Genomic DNA, 23,152 nt, shown 5'->3' with positions numbered 1-23,152 from the left:
TAAAATACATATGATGAATCAAAAAAAGTATTAAAACATATCCATTTTTTATAAGACTATCCTTTGTAACAGTTCTCCTTACTAGTCAGGTATTTGCAATAAAATTAACCACAATTAGACTTCAGTCAAAGTCTAAGAATTTGGCAAATAACTATATAAACTTGAATTATTTACATAGATATATACACACACACAATGAGATATAGTTTATTTAAGTTTAAACAGAAGATATTTTAACTCAGCAAAAATGTCTAAGTGGGATTTGAAATCCATAATGACCTTAATTACAGTTTCCTCTCTGACATTAAAGAAAAACATCAACAATAAAAACAATAATAATAAAATAATTCCCTGCAATACTAGTGCTTTAAAATCATTCTTGGGTGGCCACTTGAAATAAAGCACAACAGAGTATGTTGCATTATCACCTTTACAATGTTTCTTTTCTTCTTCTCCCTGTCATAACAAACTGATCTGTATGGCTCCTGATAAATAATATTATTTAGGTTTCATTATAGATGCAAAACCAGATGTAAATCCCAACATAGACATTTTCCAGTAATAGTCAATCATGATTTTATCAGCCATCATCCAGGTCCATAGTTCTGTTTGGACTACTCACTTGTATATTTATTCTTTAATGTGTACAAACTCTCCAGATAATGAGCAGCTCCAAGCTCAGATGGCCAGTCCCAATAAACAGAACTGTCATGGAGATTTGCTGTTATGTGTTGATAGACTCTAACTGGAGACAGAACATTTAGATTCTATCTGCTGATTGTCATAAATGCTCAGAACATTTATGGACCTCAAGCTCAGACATGTAAATCAGCATGGTCACAAATGTTATTGCCATATGAAAGTAAGCTCAAAAAGCATAAATGTTCAAAACCACAAAAAGATACTTTCATTGAAGTAATGGCTTTTTATACTATCATTTCATTATATTTTCATTTGGGTGTTTGAGCTGCATCAGCTGTTTATCTGCACTCTGTTTGCATGAACACAGACAAATGCAAAACTCATAAACACTGACATTTGGTATTTTCCTTCCCTTGAATTGTTCTAGAAAAGATTGACTTAGCTTTCAGCATTCCATTCAACTGCAGCCCAAATACCAACAAGCCAGTCTGACTCATGTATGTGACAGTAATTCTCTAACACTCTCCTTGCCTGTCTGTTTGAACAACTCTATATATCCAATTTTCCTTTTTTTCACTTAAAAACATATTAAGAAAACAATCCCTGAAAAATGTTATTATATGGCACTGATGATTGATGAGGTTAATTGTTTGAGGCCCTTCTTGTTTAGTATTGATCCTCAGGAAAATTATTATATCCCAGTCAGCAGTACTTAACTGCTGCTCCATATTTTAATTCCACAGCATTTGTTCCAAGAAAGAACTTAATTTTGAAACAATGAATACATGTGCTACATGACCCTAAATAAATATAAAGAAATGATAAATTTAGAAACCTTAAAATTTTGCATTGACCTAGCGCAGCTGAGGTCCTTGAAAGTTATTTCTCATTGCGCGACTTAATACAGGTAGAAACTCATAAAAGGCTGCACCCTGCTTCTTTCTGGAGCAATGGGATGCAAAATTCCTTGTTATGAGCCTAGAAGAAACCTTTTCTGATAGCGTAATGCACTATATATTGTGCTACATAGATAAAAAGGAAAAACATAAAACTAATATGCTTTTTAGTCACAATTCTGAAATCAGGCCTCCCAGAGGTCTGTTACAGTGCAATTTTATGCAGATGGTACATTCCTACTTTTCCTTTGCATAATCATAATGCTAAATTTAATAAACCATTAATCCATTACTATTTATAACCTATTCCTATTTATAAGACTGCCATTTCCATGGCAAAAAGATAAAAAATCTTAGCAAATAAGATTTGTGACTGTGGTCTTAGAAAACTCATATGATTTTCAAAACCCAAGTTTCTCTATACAAAGTAAGCAGCAAACAAGATCACAGTGGAAAATTAATGTGACAGATTTTTACAATTATGCTATGAAAGCACTTATTTAAACTAACATAAATTATTTAAGTATGTCTCAATAAAATCACTGAAAGTCTGTCATCTTTTGAAGATTAAAAAGGTTTATTTTTACCCTTCTGCCAGGGTAAAAAGAAGCTAACTAATAAGGGCATTTAATTCCACATATAATGAAAAAGAAAGATGCTTTTCTTTCTATGGCTAGTCTAGGTCACATCTCATGTTACTCTGCAATGTTATTTGTGCATTTGATACTCATGTTTGGGCAGATGATAAATACATATAAACTCCATAGGACCTGCTGGGACATTTCTGGTTAGGAGAATATACTGATAACTGCTGATGTAAATGATCAATAATGAGAACAATCTACATGAGAAATTCAAGGTTCAAGGTAGCAGCTTGTCCTCATGTCTCCAGACTCTCGTATGTGTCAGGGGAAATTGCTAGCACTGGCAGTTGTCTTCTGGAGCAGACCCTTGAGAAATTAAAGACTAAATATTCCTACAGCTTCAATTTTGTTACTGTTAACATCCTAATCAAACAAAATTAGGTAGTTCTTTCTTTATAGACTTCAGGTACAGTAATTAAATAGGTCCATACTACAGAATCAATTTTTCAAGCCTAGAAATTGAATTCAGTTATTGTGAACATTTAGACCTGAGTAAAAACATCATATTTAGAAAGTTTCTATATGCTGTACTGATCTGTTACCAAAAGCTACAGAATGTTACAATATTTACATGAATTAATAGTATATTTCAACAGAATGTTCAGCTTAAAAAAAAAAAGAATATTTGGCTTTCAAGACACTGACTAATCGTGGATCCGAAATGTGAGATTTCTTTTGGTTTATATCAAACTAATGCTGCAGCAGGATACATCTTAGCACAAGAATATTTTTTGAAATCTACTCAGATTGCACATCCAGTTTTGAGAGAGACTGTTTTTCATTCTGCCCTATTATACAACACTTCTTTTTGCCTGGCATTTGACAGGCATTCCCATCCTTTGCGTTTACTTCACTTCCTCGATGCTGAGGCTGCAAAAACATGAGCCAGCAGCCTCACAGAGCTTTTCATGGAAATCTGCCATTCTAAACTGGCACCTAACTCCACTTTATTATTCACTCAAGGAAGCTTAAAACTCTGAGATGAATTTAAATATTTATGCCAATAAAGAAACTGATGAAAAGTATAATAATAAAAGAAGAAAATGAGAACAATGTAAGACATTACTGAAGTAGCTCTTCTTGGGAAAGCTCTGATGTTCTTCGCTTGCCAGTCACCAGTGCCAACTCATCTTTCAAATCCTGGATCTCCTTTTTCAGCTGGATAATCATCTACAAACAGCAAGACATAAACCCAGCATCACTAACAAATTAATAGTTAATGATTTTTTCAGTAGAAGGTCTAGTTTAGGTAAATATACTTTAGTTTTCTCTTTTTTTAAACAAGATGTCTTTTTTAAAAACTGTCAAAATACCTTAAATACACCAAGCATTTTTTCCCTCTTTTTCCATTTATAAACCCAAGAAAAGTCTTCCAAATTCAGTAAATTCTTGTGTTAGAAGACTTGGCTGTACAGAAAGAGCTCAAAAGATATTTTGCAAAAGAGAAATATTATTTGACATAGGAATAAAAAAAAGGAGTTTTTCTGACTCATTAGTTTTGCCTCGTAATAATGAAAACACATTTAAGAACTGACACTTTTGTTAGAGTAAGGACAACTATACAACAAGAGCAATTTTTTTGCTTTCTCTTATAGAAACAGAAATTTCCAAGCAATATCATAATTTTAATCTTACCTTTTTTTCTTTTTCATGTGACATTTTGCTATTATTAAAATTATTGCATGCTATACTTGTAGGATGCATCAGTTGCTAACAACAAACTGATGGCACGAAGCAACATAATGAAATTAAATGGTATTAATGAATAGTAATGTGATAACATTACATGGAAAACTTAACTAGATTTTTAAATTCTAGGAAGTCATTGTCAGAATCTGTACTTTGGGAATAAATGCCTGCATAAAACCAAATTTTACTAATCATTAAACTCTCAAAGCCAAATTCTACAATGCGCATATACCTAAGTCTAAGACATGAATGAGTGCATTCTTGGACACTTAATGGTTGATTATTTAATGAAGTCTCTCTTTATATGGCTCAAATGTATCAGTAGGCCAGTGGTATTTTTAGGTGGATTTGCATACACTGATTCCATGTGCAAAATAACTTTCCAAGAGAAGAATGTTTTAAAGGAAAATTAATCATTTTGATTGCATGCACTTTCCAGTGACGAGATTGTTGAAATCAATGACACATATTTTCGCTGGATGTTAAAACTCCTTCAAACATTTCTATTTCTTTTAATGGTTAAATCATAACTTCCTAAGATTTTACTTTGAAAACTCAATTATTTTAAATGTGCATATGATTACTTCTTTTAACTCTAAACCTACAGTGTATAGGGTTGTTTTTAGAATGAAGTATGAAAGTCTAAAATATTTTATTTAATAGCCTATTAAAATTATGACTGTTAATTAGAGAAGCTGCAAGAACACTTAGAGAATGTTGCAGGCCAAACATTTTACCCTAATTTTACGTTGCCCCATTTTGGTGCCACACTCTGATATAGTTTGTGCCAGCTGGTGAGTCAAGAAAATTAAAACAGCTGAATCACAGTAAGATCTCTGTTCAATGTTCAAATTTATTAGGATGATAAACTTCAATCTCACAACAACAGAAATCCCAATTTCAGGATATGGATAGAAGACTCATTTTCAAGTCTTATTAAGACAAACAAAAATCTACAGAAGGCAAATAACTTCATTTCTATTTTTACATGAACACCAGAAGAGATGAGGTTTAATTCAAGACGTCAATTTTCAGTTTAAATTATGTCCTTTAGCCATGAGTGAGAGAGGTTCAAAGATGAGTCACTTAAAAGTATAACAGGTACAAATTCATTTTCTCATTAAGATAAAAAGTCAGGAATTCTCCATTATGAAGAATAAAGTTTACACAATAATCTGACTTAACTCAGATCCACCAAGAGGTATTGTGAACACCTTTTATAAAGCATGCATTCGACTCACAGATGATAGATACTGACAATAAATTGTGTTTTGATTTTTCATAAAATTAATGTTATCTTATTACAATAAAAATTAATTTTTATGAAAAAGATCTTAAGTCCAGCACTTTGAATAATAGAGTTGCACCCTGGGAATACACTTAAGATGGGCAACAAATTCCACAATGAGCACAGGGCCATATAAATCCAAGGTACTCGTGTTCCCCTGCTTTTTCCACAAGAGGGGATGGTTTTCTAACTCTCATGTGTCCACTTTTGCTTCACTTGCTAAATGATCCTGCAGAGCAAGACATTCCAAACTTGGGGAGTATAGCTCCACAGGATGTAGTAAATGTTCAGGAGCCTGCATATGCTTTACCTCAATCAAAGCTTTCTGTGGCCATGGAAGAAATGTTTTGCATGATTTGCTACTAGAAAGTCTATGTATAAAAGAAAAGAAAACAGACAGATAGAAATTAAGAAGTTGTGCAATGCTTATTGGGGTTTTTTGGCCTTTTTTTAACTCTGTGGTACTATTGCTATTAGAATTTACTTGCAAGGAAAAATAAAATAAATAATAATAATGACAAAGGAAACCAGCTGAAAACCTGACAAGGATGATCTATTCCCTTTGAAAGTGAAAAAGAAGAGACAAGAAAAAAATAAAAGCATAGTTATTAACAATAACTGAAGTATGCTAATTACCATCAAGTAACAATGAATAAAATCATTAGTTACATAATTAGCTATTTCTGTCTCCTTTGCTTGTTTCCCTCTTTTTTTCTTAATGGTAACTTCACAAAGTCCTTTGTTCCCATCTAAAATGTTCCTTGAATCAATTTCAATGAAGGGCTTGGTATATTTTTCAGCTTTTTAATACACAAATTGTTTCAGTGCAGTTGTGTGCCTTCATCAAGTGATTAGCAAGCTAATTGATATGTTCTTAGAGTTTTAGAACCATCCAATGGTCTGTGATTATGATTTAGGAATTATCACACTAAAAAAAACAACACTAAAATGAAAATGAAAGTGACCATTTCTCCTCAGATGCTTTAAGAGTTGAGAAAGCCTTTGATTTGATAAAGATCCACTTAATTATAATTGTGTCCAAAAGAAAAAAAGTTAAAGTGGCAGTTATTTTAAAGAAAAAAGTTGGAGCTTGCATCGGAAAACAATTTAATGGCACTTTTCAGTATAAAATCCCCAACATCAATTTGAATGCTATTGATTAATAAAACTTAAGTCAGGCAAACTCCTTCCCTCTGTGCCCAGACAGTTCTCACCAATCTGGGGTCAATTTCTTCATTAAGAACTGCTTCATTCTTAATAAGAGCAACTCGCTGTGCAAATCTGCAGGTTGATATAGATTCCTGGAAGAGAAATTTAAAAAAATGAGAGAGAAGAGAAAATTCCAATTACCTTTGCACCAGGTAAGTAGCCAGACTGCTAACGAAGCCATTAAACTACATTTCCATTTTTTGAGTATGTTACAGATATATTCTATCATTTTCTATTCCAAAATCATAATATGAAGGGAAATTAGGTTAGCATATTAATAACAGGAGCACATAAAACTGTTAAATCATAGAACATATTTTACTGATACAGTTTATACCCTGACCAACTGTGATTCAGGTAAGTCCCCGCTGGAACTATAGGATAACAAAGCCATGCTACACAGAAGGCAATAACCTTTGAATGACGAGAAAAAGAGAAAGCTAATAAAAGTTATGGTTTTGTTGTTTGTTTTGGTTTTGGTTTGTTGATTGGTTTTTTGGTGAAAAGGGGACTAGGTCATTTAGGTAAAAGAAGCTGGGGAAAAAAATGGAGGGAAGAATAGTGGAAATCCAGGAAAACTGAGAAACAAGCTAGGAGACTTGAAACTGGGAAGCATACAGGGGAACTGTGATACCAGACAAAAACCTGTCTGATGAGCTTAGACAGGCATCAGCAGGACTGAAAGGCAGGAAAAAAAAAGATACAAGACTGAGTTGGTTGGGGAAATTAATTCTGTGACAGCCATTGTGTACTCCCATGTAGCACACAGGGAGAAATCAAAGATGCTGGTAAGTATTGTTCTCACATTCCAGATCAGCTGATATTTAAATCCCAGACCCTGCTATATGACATACATATTTAATGAAAAAAACCTCAGCATCTGTATCCAGTTCAGTCAAGTAATAAAACATAGAATACTAGCCAGTAGTCTCAGAAATTCAAATGATCCTTGAAGAACTGTATGATAAACCCTTATCAGATGTGGCAGCCTGCATTTAAAAAAAAATTTTTAGCCCCTAAATTAATTCACTACTGTAACAGAATTGATTTTCAGAATGTAAGTAATTCTGCAGTTTTCAGTCCTTCAATATAGGAAAACACCAGTTTAAGTGTTATGTTCATACACCTTTTTCTACACAGCTTCTGTTTTTTAAGTGCTTGGAGGTTCTGGTTTGGAACCCTGAATAAGGGTTATATGAGGAAAGATGATTCTTGCTAAAGACACAATATATACACAGAGAATCAAAGGAAAGGAAGGCCTTACAATGCATAGAGTTGCACACTGTATTACTTGGACTTTATATCTGCCTCTGCTGCTCCTTTGCAATGATGATCAGCTGATGTTATTTTAATTAAGTTCTATACATATAGTAAGTACAGTTACATGTACAGTACATATACATACATTTCCACTAAATCTCTTCACCCTGTTTAGTGTGCAGCACATGTTAAATTAATGAGTAGGTAACCAATTCAGTTCTCAATGTTCAATATGATAGCTTACAATTTGTTCATTCTATGCCATCAAAATGCTAATCAAGTCAGACATCTAATTTCACAATCATTTTTATGTCAAGCTTATCATCACAACACCTCAGGGCTTTACAAGGATTAGTCAATTAACATTTTCTGCAAGTGTGTGGAATGATTACATTTAAGAGAATGGAAACTGAAGTCAAAAGTATCAAAAATTATACTCAGTTGTTGTAATTTTATGATCTGCTGTTCAAAACAGCTTCCATTCTGCTTCAGCTACAGTTATATTGAATAATGTATCTACAAATCAGAATCAACATCTTCATCCAAGCCCTCCAAAAAAATTTAATGCAGTGACTTAAGAAATTCTGTAAACTCATTGGTAGAAGAAGGAATATAATCCAGTTCTATGGGGTAATAATCTATTTGTCCTCTTCATATGAGTACCCTTTCTTACTCTGAATTTTCTGCTTCATTACTTTCATTACAAGAAGAACACTAGGTCCTTCAGAAAGTGGCTTTTATTATACAACTTCAACTTCAATTCATACTGCAGATAGTTCTATCTTGTGCCTTGTTTGTGAGTGAAATGAACACCCAATGGAAAAAACAAACCAACATGCAGCCCTAACATAGATAATGACTCATGCACCTGTTCTAATTCTGACATCTTCTGATAATTAGCAACTTACAATCTTTTTATATTATTTGGACATATTAGCTTATCATCCTCCTTTATTATTTGGAAATTCCAGATTTTGGGGAGCAAGGAAGGGATTTTGTTGTTTTGTTGGGGTTTTTTTTTTGTTTGTTTGTTTTTGTTTGGTTTGTTGTTGGGTTTTGTTTTGTTTTTTGAGGTTTTTGTTTTGTTTTGTTTTATTTTATTTTTGGGAGGACCAAAGAATAAGATCTGTGATGTAAATAGTATATATTAAAGCAAGATCATTTTATATATATAATAATTAAATATATATATTTATATAATAATTATATTTATACATGAACATATATTAATTATAAATATATTAAATATATATTTATATATATATTTATATTAAAACAAGAAAATTTTAATAGCTCGTTCTTGATAATTGCTCGATCTAAATATTTCCAAAATAGAAATCTAGAACACAATGCGAGATACACCTGATGAATTAATATATGAAAGACTTCTGATCTCACAGAGCTTAAAATAAAATTAACAAACTTCCCCAACTTTCTCTGTAACCAGACAATATGTTTGCATAACTATGTTAGCAAGTCTGAGCAATATGTCTTCATTTAACAGCAAAGTCCACTTTTCTAAAGGAAAAGTCTATAACTAAATGAAGTACAGTTTGAGTATAATATTTTCCACTGTATTTCAGAAAACAGTCTTAGACTAAATAGTTTTTCTTTTCTTGTTTAGTCATATTAGAATGCTTTTATGTTAGGAAAATCAGGGAATAAACTGATTATAAATGGCTTTGAGCAGTGTTCTATGTACTCACATTGCTACATGTTTTAGAATAAAATAGACTAGACTATTTCAGTTGGAAGAGACCTACAATGATCAGCTTGTCCAACTGCCTGACCAAGTTAAAGCACATTGTTAAGGGCATTGTCCAAACACTTAAACGCTGACAGGCTTGGGACACCAACCAGCTCTCCAGCCTGGTCCAGTGTTTAACAATTCTCTCAAAGAAATGCTTCCTAATGTCCATTCTGAACGTCCCCTGGCATACCTTTGAACCATACCCACACAATCCATCACTGGACACCAGGGAGAAGAGCTCAACACCTCCCTCTCCACTTTCCTTCCTCAGGAAGATGCAGAGAGGAATGAGGTCACCCTCAGCTTGCTTTGCTCCAAACTAGACAAGCCCAAATTCCTCAGCTGCTCCTCACAGGTCATTTTTTCCAGACTTTAGCCAGCTTTGTTGCCTTCCTCTGGCTGCACTCAAGGACCTTCACATCCTTCTTAACCTGTGGGGCTCAGAACTGCACACAGTGCTCAAGGTGAGAATAGCAGACAGCAGGATAATCACCTATTTAGAGATGCTGGTTGTGCTGTGTTTCATGTGTCCCAGCATGTGGAGCCTTCTTAATTGCCAGGGCTCACTGCTCCTCTGACCAGCACCCCTGGATCCATTTCTGCAGGGCTACTTTCTGTCCACTGGTCTCTCAAACTATGTTTGTGTTGGACATTACTCCAATATAAACACAGAACTCGTTAAATTTCATCCCAATAATCACAGCCTTATACTCCAATATATCTAGATCCATCTGCCAGGCCTTCTGTCTCTCAAGAGAGTCAACAGCATCTCCCAGTTTGGCATCATCAGCAAACATGCTAGTGGGCCATTCAACTCCTGCATCCAGATCATTGATGAATGAATTGAACAGAACTGGCCCTGGAACTGAACCTTGAATAATATCATTGCTGACCAGTCTCCAGACAGATGCAGCCCCATTACATCTGCCTGGAACCCTTTGATAAAAACTACAGACCTTTGATAAAAACGAATACAGATCTATTTGTAAAAAAGAGAAAACATCACTACACATAATTCCAGTTCAGGAAATCGGTGACAGGATAAAAAATATTTGAAACATTTCCATAAATCCCAAACTACCCTCCCAATTCCCTTTCTTTCCGAGTGAACGCTCCATTTGTCTACCATAATCTATATAATGGACTCCAAAGAAGTCTAACAGAAATTCTGCCAAGGTTTTAAGTGGAAATGTACTTTTATAACTCAAAAATTTATTCAACAGGAAATCAGTAAATTGAAAAAAAGTGTAGCTCATCACCAGGTGCAAGTCATATCCCAACTGCTCCTTGACTTGAGATTACTTAGAGAAAAGCACATTTTTCTAAAGGATTTGTTTCTATCCTAAAGCAATTTTCATTGATTATCTATTTCTATTCCAAATTATATCCTAGAAACAAAATTAAAATATCCTTTCAAAATGATAAGAATAAAAGCTTACGCACTTGAATTTTAATCTATACTAAAAATCAAAAGAGTAAGATCTAGAGAGAAGTGACAAGATTTTTGTTCAAGATAGAAATAACATACATCTATGTTTCTTTTGTCCATAGCAAGCATTGCTATCATGGTAGTCATGCAGTTTCCTCCCAGGCTGTCTCTTAGCACTGAAGTCATCATAGAGTTTCGGTAAGGAATGTGGGACCGGTTTTTCTCTGCAAGGGCAATTATTACCTGAAACAATAGCAAAAATAAAATACTTAAATTTATATGTTTCTTAATGTTTGATGTATAAAGAACATATCCAACATATAAAACATATAAAGAACAAATCCAATCCGCTCAAGAACTTTTGACACAACAAAACTGGGATGCTTATGCACTCCACTGTTAGCTGCAAACACACTGGCTTTATTGAAAGAATTCCAAGTTAAAATTCAGTATTTTTATATGTCTTTGTAGGAGCTGGACCTGAAAGACCAAATTCATTAAATTTTATCATGCCCTAGTTTTACAGTCTCTCAGCAACATGGAAACTGAACATGATAAACTCAAACCCACAGGTTTTCCTAAGACACAGGATCTTAATGAAAATCTTCCTCATACTTTTTTTTGTCATAATTACAAAATATGTATAGTATTAAAGTAAAAACTTCCTCAATATTTGCTAAAGCATGCTTTAAAAATGACACATTCTTAAAACATGCACTTTGTACATGGGCCAATATATTTATTTCTGAGAAAATGTCTTGGAAAGCAAAGCACAAATAAAAGGGTGCATGATTACAATGTACTGCTGGAAAGAAATGATTCAGTTTAGAATATATATGCCTTGGCCAGAAAGGAAATTGTACACCTACTATTCTCAGTTTCCCTCCTCAGCTGTTTACATTATGGGACCTAATTATTAAATAAAAAGCTAGATTACCCCACAATGTCCTGTGATATAAAATATGTGAATTGTTATCTGGCCAAGCACTGTACTGAAAATCTTGTATATGAGTTGTGCAAGCTCTCCTAAATGATTAGGAGTTGGTTTTTCTGTAATAAATGTTACATATCAGTGTATGTTTTGTTTATACTACATTAAAAAAATGCTATTTTAGAAAATTTAGTAGTGACTTTTTTGGGGCATTAGTTTCTCTAAATGTTCTTCACAAAGTTAAAGCTATAAGTCTTACACTGGCAGCCCTGAGAAACACAAATGCATAATAAGAAAATTACTGTCTTGTAAAGGAATCTAGAAACCCCTTCCTGGATCAAGGGTTTCAAATCTCATATGTTACAACTTGTTATATAGAAACACATTAAAGCTTTGTTACTTTATAATATTGCATAGAAATTTCATAGTAGTCTAGCACATACATTAATAAGCACATTCTCAGCCTCTGCCACATAGACACCATAAATGGAATAGACAAGATGAGAAAAGAGCCAGAGAGATTATATGTTATTTCCATTAAAAATGGGAACATTGTTACAGGGAAGTTCATTTTTTCTGAAGTCCATGCAGGAAGTCTGCAGCCCAGTTAGAATCTGAACCCTCCCACACTAACGCTGGAAGGCTGTGACCAGCTATCATGATGCAGAACCCATTGCATTGTCATGTGACAGTCTCATAACACAAATTATTTTAGTCTAAAGTCCCATTAGTAAAACTTCATCTACATACATCTTCACAATCCAATCAAGTAATCTGGAATAGAAAGAGGAGACTCCTGAATACTTTGACAAATTGACAAAGACCACCTGTACAGAAGCTGAACCTGGATTCTCTAAGAGGCACCAAATGCGAAAATGAGAAAATTGTCTCATTTAAGAAGGTGTTACTATCCTTTAGATATAAAAAGGTTTTTTTTAATAGTTGTAATTTTATGCTTAATAATGTCACTAAAGCAGAAAGCTTCATTTTGAGTGGGTTGGATAAACCACCTTAAGCCCTAGTAGCTGTCAGACCTCTTCTCACATTTTGTAAAATTGTATCCTATATGAAACAGAGCAGGTACAGCCACTCACAAATAACTCCACTGACACATGTGGAAACACTGCTAGCGCAACAGAAAGTGCAAGACTGGCAAGTGAATATGACATGATCTGTAGTGTGCCCAAGGGTCCCGGTTTCCATCCACATCCTTTGTGCAAGGAGCAGATTTGTACCAGGATCTCATGCCATCCAGTTCTCAGAGAATCCTCAAGAGATGGGCATTTTGGCATGCATCACTTGCAGAAACAGCTGTCAGGTACACCTCTATCTTGCTGTTTAGTGCATCACATGCTCTGAAGCCATATTCCTGCTTCAGAGGTCTTCTTTTTGTTTCCCATCCTACTTCCCATTTCTGGCAGAGTTTAGAAGTTTAAACTGTGGTCTTTGCAGAAAAAAAAAAAAAACAACCAACAAACAAAACAAAAAACCCCAAGCAAACAAACAAACACACAAACTATAAAAAAAACCCTTTGGTAAATTTGGGAAGCAGCCATCCATTAATGGATAAAAATCTTTCAACATTCTGTAAAAGGAACATGTGTTAAAGAGAGTTAACAAACACATTCATTAAAGCAATGAGAACACAGTAACCTGGGTTTTTTTTTTTTGGGAAATAATTCCATTATCGTGTCAAATCACATGGCAGTACAACTTAATTTGCAACTCTAAATCTGGTCCAGGATCTTCTATATTTCTATTTTAAGGGAATATCTACATATGCACAGTTACATTGCAGTTGTAATTCCAGAATGCGCTGCTACATCTCTCAGACAAAAAAAGCTACCCAGATATACTAATAAGTACTTCCAAATTCCTGCTATCATTTCAGATCAGCTACAAATAACTATCTTCATTTTTCTCTAGATGTAGAGGCTGCTTGGAGTAAAAGTATAGTGGATTTATTTGAAGACTTTTTTTAACATGCTGCCGATATTTAACAAGTAGATCAAGAGTGGTAACACAGAACTGTGTTCTTATTGTCATCTTGATAAAAATCATTTAATATGACTATTTTACCGTGAAAAGTATTTCAAAATGGCATAAATCAACACTAGACCACCAGTAGATAGATAAAGACTTGAGAATTTTAATAAGAAAATAAAATTTTGAAGCATTTGTGGACTTTAATATATTATTCACTGCAAGTTCAGGATTGAATGGTTAAATTCCCAATTATTTGGGGGGAAAAAGACATTTTTACTGTCTTTGGTGGTCTTTTTTTCAATATTAGAAAACATTTCTATTAATACACAATCCCAGACAGAATACGACATGCCTATTTCCAACAGTATTTCTCTAAAATAGGAATTAAAATTTGCATGAAAAAATAATATCTTTCCCTGGTAAATACATGAAAATCATACAATAAATAAGAAGGGATCCTGAGTATAATTTGTATTATTCTGAAGACATCCATTTTAGAGTCACTGATACTCATCACTTCCCTTGAGTACAATTTAAATGCAGACATTATTCTTCAAGGTAAAATTTAAACAAATGAGGGGCATGAAAAAATCTAGTGTGATAGTAAATGACTGACTGCCACCTGCTGTACCTTAAGCTTCTTCTTTTGACAGATGAAGTATCTCTGACTATAAATTAAATGAAATCCAAGAAATTTGTTCTTGTTAACAGAAAAACACTTAACACAAAACTGAAAAATATTCTTCCCAGCAAGTAGAACTGTTATATTTCCTAACCATTATTTTAAAGAATTTTCACATATACACACCCACAAAATTTTCAGGTTCAATGATGACCTCCTCAACTGCATATTTTACTAAATAGCACATGTACTATAATGTAACTCAAAAAGTACAGATTTTAATTTCAGAGCTAAGCCCTTTTTCTTCTCCGTATTCTCCTTAATTGTCCCCCTAAATGACAGCCTCACTGACCTCCTATGTTTCTACATAAAAATTTTTAGAGAAGCCTTAGGAGAAAGTATTGTGTTGTCCATTGGAATTCCCAAAATAATTAATTTCTAGCAACAGGAACAGTGCATGCGGTAACTGTGTAAGCAATATTAAATATTTGGTTTTAGGAAGAAATTAATTTCTCTTCCAGGTGTGGGATCTGAAATGGACACTTGTAAATCATCAGTGCATTCACAAAAGAGATTTCATTCATTGTCAAGTGTTTCTTACTCTAACTTGGTAAGCATCATAAACATGCACTCATATAAAACATCATGGTAGGTCAAAGAGATATATATTAAAGCCTTAATTTTTTAAAAATAGTATTTAAATAATTATTTCAATAATTAACTTAATAATTATATAATTATTGTAAAACATATTAATAATAATAATAATCACCATAATTAACAAACCTTTTTACTAGAAATCTTTATCTCCAAAGTTTTCTTTCACTGCTGCTATCTGAAGTATTTTTTTAATTAATGAGGTTGGTTAGGAGCAATCTATTTGCTCAATATTTGCCTTTTCCAAAGAGGAAAACCAAAAAGCAACGGTGAAAGAAGAATAGGGATTTTAGTACACCTTATTAAGAGGGTGAATATTTTTAGTAACAACTGCTGAATGACAAAGCTTTGTGGAGATTAATAATAACTAAAACAACAATAATAATAACAATAACAAAATTTTATTTCTTTACTTATTATTATACTACATCCATGAGTACTATTGGTGTAAATCCAGTTATGGTAGTCAATGCATAAATACATTACCAATGATATCTTCTGTCGCAAAAAGATCAAAGATTTAAATTGGTAGAGGAATAAAACAATGACACATGAGGGAAGAGCCCAATAATTTACCATATTACAATGCTTAAACCAAATAAAGCCCAAACACTTTCTTTGCAGTGATACATCCTGATCTCAGCTGTGGAAGGGGAAGAAGATTATGCAGAATATTTTTAGGAGAAATATAGCTCAAATCTTGTAAATATCTTTAGTATTTCAAAGAAAACAAAAAAACTATTTTGGAAATACTACCCTTTATACCAACTATAATCCTACTGCTTGATTGTTAAGTTTGCTCTAAATTAAAATATTTTATTTTAAAGGAAGACACATCAATTCAATGTTAAAAAAACAACCCTGCAATAAATAGCCTAAGACTGAGTAAATATTGCAATAGTTTTCCAAAACATTGCACATTGTTAAACAGGAATTTAGTAAAGGGAGAAATGTTTTACTCTTTTTCGATTTTACCTGCTCCAAATAATGTAATGACAGGTTGATATATTTGGCTTCTGTCAGCAAGTGGCCTCCAATTCCACTCTTTGCAACACGTTCTGATCCAGCAAGATCTACTAAATGCAACTTGGAGCGCCAGATAGTTGCAGATCCAGGCTCCTTGCTGGAGATGTGAATCGTGAAAATGCAGTGAGACCGGCTTGAAGCTTGATTCACTGGTGTCTACAATGACAGGAAAAAAAGAACTCTCAATGTTCAGTGGATAAATAAATTCAGCTCTTTATAGCTCAGTAATCTGGCAACTGAAATAATCTATCCCATTTTTTAGCTATTGGACCCATAATGAACATGCAAAAAGAACCCAAAAGGATTTACCTGACTTTCGTATTCTGGAAAAATACTTGAATAACTTTAATCTGGACAAATTGTACTGTAAGCAATTAAGGTTGGTCCAAAATACTGTAACATCAGCAAAACAAGTGGCCTTACTACACGAGGAATACTAGAAAAGGGCAGCTTGACTGGAGGAAAAGTTACTGAATGTTGATTTCTAAGAACTTAATAATTTCCTCATTGGTGCTTTTTTTTTTTTTTTTTTATGATAGGTAGCTACCAGTGTAACAAGGACTAGGACTTCCTATAAGGCCTTAGACTTCTGAATTATAACTTTTATGAAAACAATTCTGTTTGGCAAAATCAATATCAGACTTTTAGGTGGCATGATAAAGTTTTCATAAAATATTTGGCTTTAAATATATTTTTTTGGGAATAACTACAGCCACACTTCCTTAATTTAAAACACAGAAAGTCTTGGTCAATTTTTAGAAATGTGCAGTCTTAGTATCACTTCAGATGTTTTCTCAATATATTTGAAATGCAGAACTAAAAGTTTTAAACAGCTCTCAGTTATTTAACTCTAAATTTTAATTACCATATGCCATCACATTTGCATTTTTATTAAAAACATCGAAAGCACCTTTTGTTTACTTGTTTCAAGGTATTGTTAGAAACTTAAATCTAAAATTACTTTACATAATCCTCATTTCATAAATAGCTAAAGCTTGAGATAATATATGGAGATTAAAGGTTTAGCATACAGATAGTATTTTTATTCATAAACTATAACAAGTATGACTACATTGTTCTCAGGACATAAATGCTGACCCTGCCAAAAACCAGAGTAGTAAAATAATAAATCAATATTATTGAGTCAGCAACTAAATCTATATTTATTTATAGCTGCTGAAAAAAGTAATAGAAACATCCCGGTTATACTGTCTACATTAATCTCTGGTCTCTATTCATTCTGCAGTAATTTTTTTATGCAGACCTATCCTGTGATTCTGACCGGATATATAAACATATTGCCTTTTTTTTTACATAATCTGCTTTAGCATGCAACACTGCAGATGTTAAAATGGCCTGCCCAATGCAGGTACTGAAGATGTGGTCTTACAGATCCAGAAAGGACAGCTCTTAACTAAAAGACTACAAGTGAATTGTCCTTTCACAGGAATAATATGGGCCATTTGGTTCAATTGTCTCCACTTCAAGTTCCCTTTTTTTTTTAAAGTCTTAGTAGTGCCAGCACAATCAAATGGCTTTTGGGAACAGATCCAGCTTAAAAAAAAAAAAAAAAAAAAAAAAAAAAGCAAACCATATATATTTAACCTAGATAATTTTCTTGATATAGCCACAGCACAGCTAGAGAAAACAACTGTGCAGAATACCTGACAATGGCAGCATACTGGACATGAACAAGTAGGTAGTGTGCAGAAACAACATATACTTGTAGCCGTTGGTGAAAATTCTGTAAGGAAATTTCAGCCCTGGCAGTATTTTCTTTTAGGCTGCTTTACCTAATACAGGCAAGCTCAGAGGGAGAGGGAAAAGCATTTTCTTCATTAGTTCATAAAGATGAAGAATTTTAGAATTCATAATCCTGTGAAATGAGCATCAGAGTGCAGTCACATGCTATGCTGTCCTCAGAGGTGATGCTGGCCAAATGAAGAGGAAGTGAGTTGTAGTGTTGAAATGAAATTAAACAGGCTAAGGGAAAGGTGTCAAGCAAGAAAGCACTCCCAAACTTACTTAAAATGCAGTTAAACTAAGAAAAAGTTATATGCTGTGAAAATGTACTTCATTCAGCAATTCTGATTCCATGAATAATCAGAGCCAGCTTCACTTATTTTACTGGGATGCCTGTGACTTTTTTATTTGCAGCAGGACGGGATTTTTTTTTCCAGCTAAAAATCCACAACAGAATTAATAATTAAGTACATTCTCCTTGACAGAACTGATATTTAGGGACATTTTGCACTACAGAGATAGCATCAGTCACAGTATAATGCAGAAAAGTCTAAGCCAGATCAAGTATCAGTACAGGTGGAAGCACAAAGCAAGTGTTGCTATAACAGAAGCTGAAGAAATCATCATACTTCTGAATAAGCACTGTTAAACTAACATGAGATTCACACTAAAGCAAAACCTTGTCTATTTCAAAAAGGGCTCTTAGTCACACCCATTTAATGTCAACAGAGGCAAAAAAAAATTTCAAATCTTAAAAGAACATTATTTCAGGACTCTGAGTTCCAAAAAGCACATGGCAATATTTGCTCTACAAGGTTTTTATTGTCTATTCTGATACATTAGCCATAACTTTGAGTGTTCCATGTAGATTTGGCTGAACTAGTCATTAGAAACTCCATTGATTTTCTCTCCACAGCTTTTTTTTTCTCATGTGAATGGAAAAAAATTAATGAAGCTGGTTTGGAAGTCATTGGCTAGGATCCCAAACTGGTATTTTTGTGAAGTCCCTCTTCAGAGTAGAACCATGGTTTAATCAAGACGCCAAAACTCCTTTCTGCAGTATGATACTCTTTGGAGTTCCCACATACAGGAAGCTCTGTTAGAACTCTTGCAGAAAGCGTATAGCAATAAAAATTTAAACTGTTAAATGGGATGTGTCCATGAAATGTTAATTTCATCATCACCCCACTCTTAGCTACTTTTACCACACAAGTAGATGCACAGCACAGAAGAGAAATTATGATGTGTTGGCATCTCTAGTCCAAGAACAAGCCTTTTCTTTTACTATTTGGTTGTTATCTTATACAACTTCTGAGTATCAAATTCATCTGTTTAGAAAGTTTGAAAACAGAAAACAAATAACATTTTCTGGACAGTGTCTCAGCGCCTACTAAAATGTTCCTTTGGTGGTTTTCAGAGTTCATTTTGGCTTTGTTAGTAGTATTCAAACCATATGTATATGAAATCATCCTAACACTAATTTGATGTGATGAAGGAAAAAAAAGAGAAAGAGGGGAGTGGCCTGGTTCTCAGCAGATGGTTGCTATTGTGAGAGTTATATATAGAACAACTGATGAGCAGCAGTTACTTACAAAGAATAATTTTTTCCAGGAATTCTGTTACATCATAAACCACATAAGCAGACTTCAGATACTTTGTGATATCACGTGAACACTACAAAGGACTTAATGCCAGGTCATCTATTGCTGCCCATTTGTAGCTTGGCAAAGGAAAAATTCAGTAATATTGACTTGGTAAAGCATCAACACTTCTTTTGATCATGGAAAATATGTACAAGGTGTATTTCAAGCCATACAAGCCAGTCTTGTTTTTTGCCAGGATGACAATATACCTGTGCTGAAATTAAATAAATTGTATAGAAGCTTTGTGACTTTAACTGCTGCATCTGTTTGTACAATGGTTGCAAGAAGATGGCTTCTACTCAAATGAGAATCTACATCACAGTCATACTGGAAGAAACTTCTGAGTTGGATATTTTTGTCAAGGAATGCAAGGTCAAGAACCATCCACAAACTTGCTGGAACCTAAGCTGTCCATCTTAATCTAATTCTTACCCATCTTATGTCAGCAAAACACTGCAGGAGTTCTTCCTTATACAGGAATTTATGTATTTCCCAAATCCTTTATTTGTTGCAGCTGTTGTTATAAATGTTTTCAGTAAAAATAGCCAGAAATAGATGCTACAGGTCTAAAAAGCATTCTTAAGGATTGAGGACCTAAGAAAGAGAAAGCTTCTTAAACAGGATAAAGACGTATGAAAAGCTGTTTGAAAATCACCACTAGACTAACAGAAGCTGCTACTATCTGGAAGAATAACGTGTTAAGCATGGCTGCCAAAACACTGACTGAGATAATACATGAAAGAGAGCAGGACCACTGGGACAAAACAATTTTGCAGGTGATAAGTGCAGTTGTTAAGCCCATATTGCAAACCATCACCACTTGGCAACTTATACCATTCCAGTGAAACTTTTTCTTCCTTGAATCAAAATATTTAGACAGCAGAATTTCCGGTATGAGTGAATTAGTGATTAGCCAATGCATAAAGAGATGTCAATTCTCAGTGTTCAGAGTTTTTTGAGAGAATGTCTCAGTGAAAACCTACAAAATTTTCTTTTAAGGAGTACTTCTTTTTCTTCTTAAGGATTTGTTGCTTCTGAACTTTTCAAAGAAGAGCAAGGAGAAAAAAGAGAAAGTACTGATAGCATCCAGGATTGATATCAAATCAATTTTCTCCAATTTTGTGCTACAATCAGAGGGATATTTGTAGGAAGATGCTCTGACAACTACAGTCATTTCACAGTTCAGATGGATATCTCTGTCTAATGATATAAACTCCAGTTCCAATTAAACTATCCTATAAGGAAGAGCATACAAATTGAGGAATAGGAGGTGCCTGTCTTTATATCTGGCAGATTAGAGAAAACTCAGTATGTCTTTAGTTCCCTTTCTAAATAATATGTTACAGGTATAGCTGCTCTTCAGTTGTACTTAAGTACAGTTGTCATAGTTTGAAATTGAAAAAAGTTTTCTATGAAAATATCAGGATCAGAATAGGTGCAATCATGTCCTGGAAGCAATACTTCATTTTTGTGTTTACTAGAAGTACAGTTTCACAGTTAGACCATGATACCTTTTAAACTCAGATAACTTTTAAAGTAATTAATATTCCCTGGTGAAGACATTATTAACCTTATGTTATATGGTGCCTTTTATCCATATAAATCCCAAAGCATTTTAAGGACTATTCAAAGTATATGTATGACCAGTAATATTTTTACCACACATGGAAATGAAAACACCTGTGCTGAAATAACAATACTATTTGGTGCTCATAATACAATATTACAAATTTGTTGGAGTGGAAAGAAGTTAATAATTGGCACCAAAGAGGAACCTAGGAAAGCAGAAAGTTGTAATTTCTTCTAGACTGCAGCACTAACCCAGATAGCATGCATTTTTGTCAAAAGTGGCATTTAATCTCATATGCTCACACACTGAAATCCTATTTTTCCAATCTCATGGAATTAAAATTGCAGTCAAACACTACCACTGGGTTTCTAAATCTATTCAAGTGAATATTAATGTACAATAAATACAAACAGAATGAGTTCAATTCACAGGTCACAAGTCAGGCCCCACAACTAACCTTAAACCATAAAATTTCATTCTTTCCTGAAATAATTATATTTAAACATTGCCTAAAGCTTACTGATTGCCCCATTTGTCCTTCAAACATTTCAAATGATGGAACAAATACTGTGTATTATACGCTGTGTGCCAAATTTAAAATAATGGAGTGCTGTAGGTATCAAACCATGCCCTAAAACATTTATTTCCTCATTAAAGCAAAATAGCTTTTCAGTAGAGGAAAAAATAAATTCTTACTGTACATTTCACTACAGTCCTCAGACGTAGTAATCTCTGAAAAGGATTTTACAGTTTTGAAATTGCTGCACATCCTTGAGAGGCTACCTTAGTCTATTGCTTTTAGAGAAACACCAAAAGCTACTATGAATTCTCAAAATCACAGAGGTTTAGGCATGTTATTTCAAAAGGCAGAGGTTATATGGAATTCCCATCACAAGAACTTAGAAAAGATCACTTCAGCTGAAGATATATTAAGAGTATACCAAGATAAAATGGTTTGTGAACACTACCTAAATGGCCAAACATTTATTTCCACGCAGCAGCTTTTTTAGATGTCGCTGCTACCAATTGTTTATACTGCAAACTTGATTTTTAAATCCTCAGCATGCATTTTAGGTACCAAAATCATAAATTTGTCTTAACAGATAGAAAATATAAGAAAACAGTTCAGATTTTATAACTTGTTGCTGCAGATTTGTATGTATTTAAATATACCAAGAAACTGCTTTATCAGAAAGCAAACAAAAATCTAGTCCTTACATTCAGCAGTACTGCCAACAAAAGACTCCAGTTTTGTTTTGATCTTTGCCTATTTCTCTCTGGCAAAATATGAGACAAAAAGTTCCTATTTGGATTTTTACATTATGAATCGTCTGTGCACAAATGTCTCCCATCTTACCATCTACACAACTCGTAGTACACATCAAAACTGGAAAAAAGGACCTAAGCAAAGTAATCCTGAGCAAACTAGATTAGTTGCCTTTTTTTCCTTCTCTTGGGCTATATAGTTACATGCTGGAAAGAAGCATTCAGTTATAAACGTTCTCTTAGATTCTGAAATAGAATGAATGAACAAATTTTGCCTGCAAAATACTTTAATATTGTGATGACATTTTTATAGCACAATCAGTGATGAGGGAAAAATGCGCCCCTCAAATCACAAGTTAGATTGCATTAGCATAGGCAATGCATACATTAAATTGTCATTCCTATTTTCAAAAGAGTCAACTCTTCAGAGAAAGGTTATTCAGGGTTAAAGCACTAGAATGCAGTTTTAGAGACTACACATCTCATATGTGATCCATGACAGTCATCTGAGTTTTTCCACAGCCAAACTCATCATTAAAAAAGATGAATTAAGCATTTATTTTACTTTCTTTTCTATTTAGGTTTATTAATCTTGCTTCTTTTTCTTTAAAGTTGACTTAAAAAGGTTCAAATCTTCAGAGGTCAGAAAGTATTATCATAACTCAAGATCTAAAAATATGGTTCTCCAGAGAAATTATGTTTTATGTCATAAGTCCTCTTTGTTAGATCTCTAGATTAACCCTTTTGTCTTCTATTACACTTTTTCAAGTTCCTCTCCTCCACACAGTACCAATATTTCTATTTCAATATCATGAACCACTTCCTTGCCTAAATGCTCAGGTTTATGAGAAGGCCTTATGTTGATTATCTCTTGCATTAACATATTCCTACCTCTCAAAAT

The 23,152-nt window shown here is 33.7% G+C and overlaps 1 protein-coding gene across 5 annotated transcripts in view; it reads right to left on the bottom strand.

The window, feature by feature from the left end:
- Window positions 1-23,152, bottom strand: part of KIF6 (kinesin family member 6) — a 156,570-nt gene that overhangs the window by 105,250 nt on the left and 28,168 nt on the right. For all 5 annotated transcript variants that reach the window (XM_074537230.1, XM_074537229.1, XM_074537226.1 and 2 more), the window contains 4 exons: window positions 15,979-16,185; window positions 10,907-11,050; window positions 6,374-6,460; window positions 3,249-3,352 (listed from right to left, as the gene is read on the bottom strand). In XM_074537230.1, coding sequence (XP_074393331.1) covers window positions 3,249-3,352; window positions 6,374-6,460; window positions 10,907-11,050; window positions 15,979-16,185 — 542 coding nt within the window. The remainder of the gene's footprint in view (window positions 1-3,248; window positions 3,353-6,373; window positions 6,461-10,906; window positions 11,051-15,978; window positions 16,186-23,152) is intronic.

The sequence above is a fragment of the Zonotrichia albicollis genome, chromosome 3 (genome assembly GCF_047830755.1).
Source record: "Zonotrichia albicollis isolate bZonAlb1 chromosome 3, bZonAlb1.hap1, whole genome shotgun sequence".
NCBI classification, from domain to species: domain Eukaryota; kingdom Metazoa; phylum Chordata; class Aves; order Passeriformes; family Passerellidae; genus Zonotrichia; species Zonotrichia albicollis.
The sequence above is the reverse complement of the archived record's forward strand: the minus strand, read 5'-3'. Positions and strand labels throughout refer to the sequence as shown.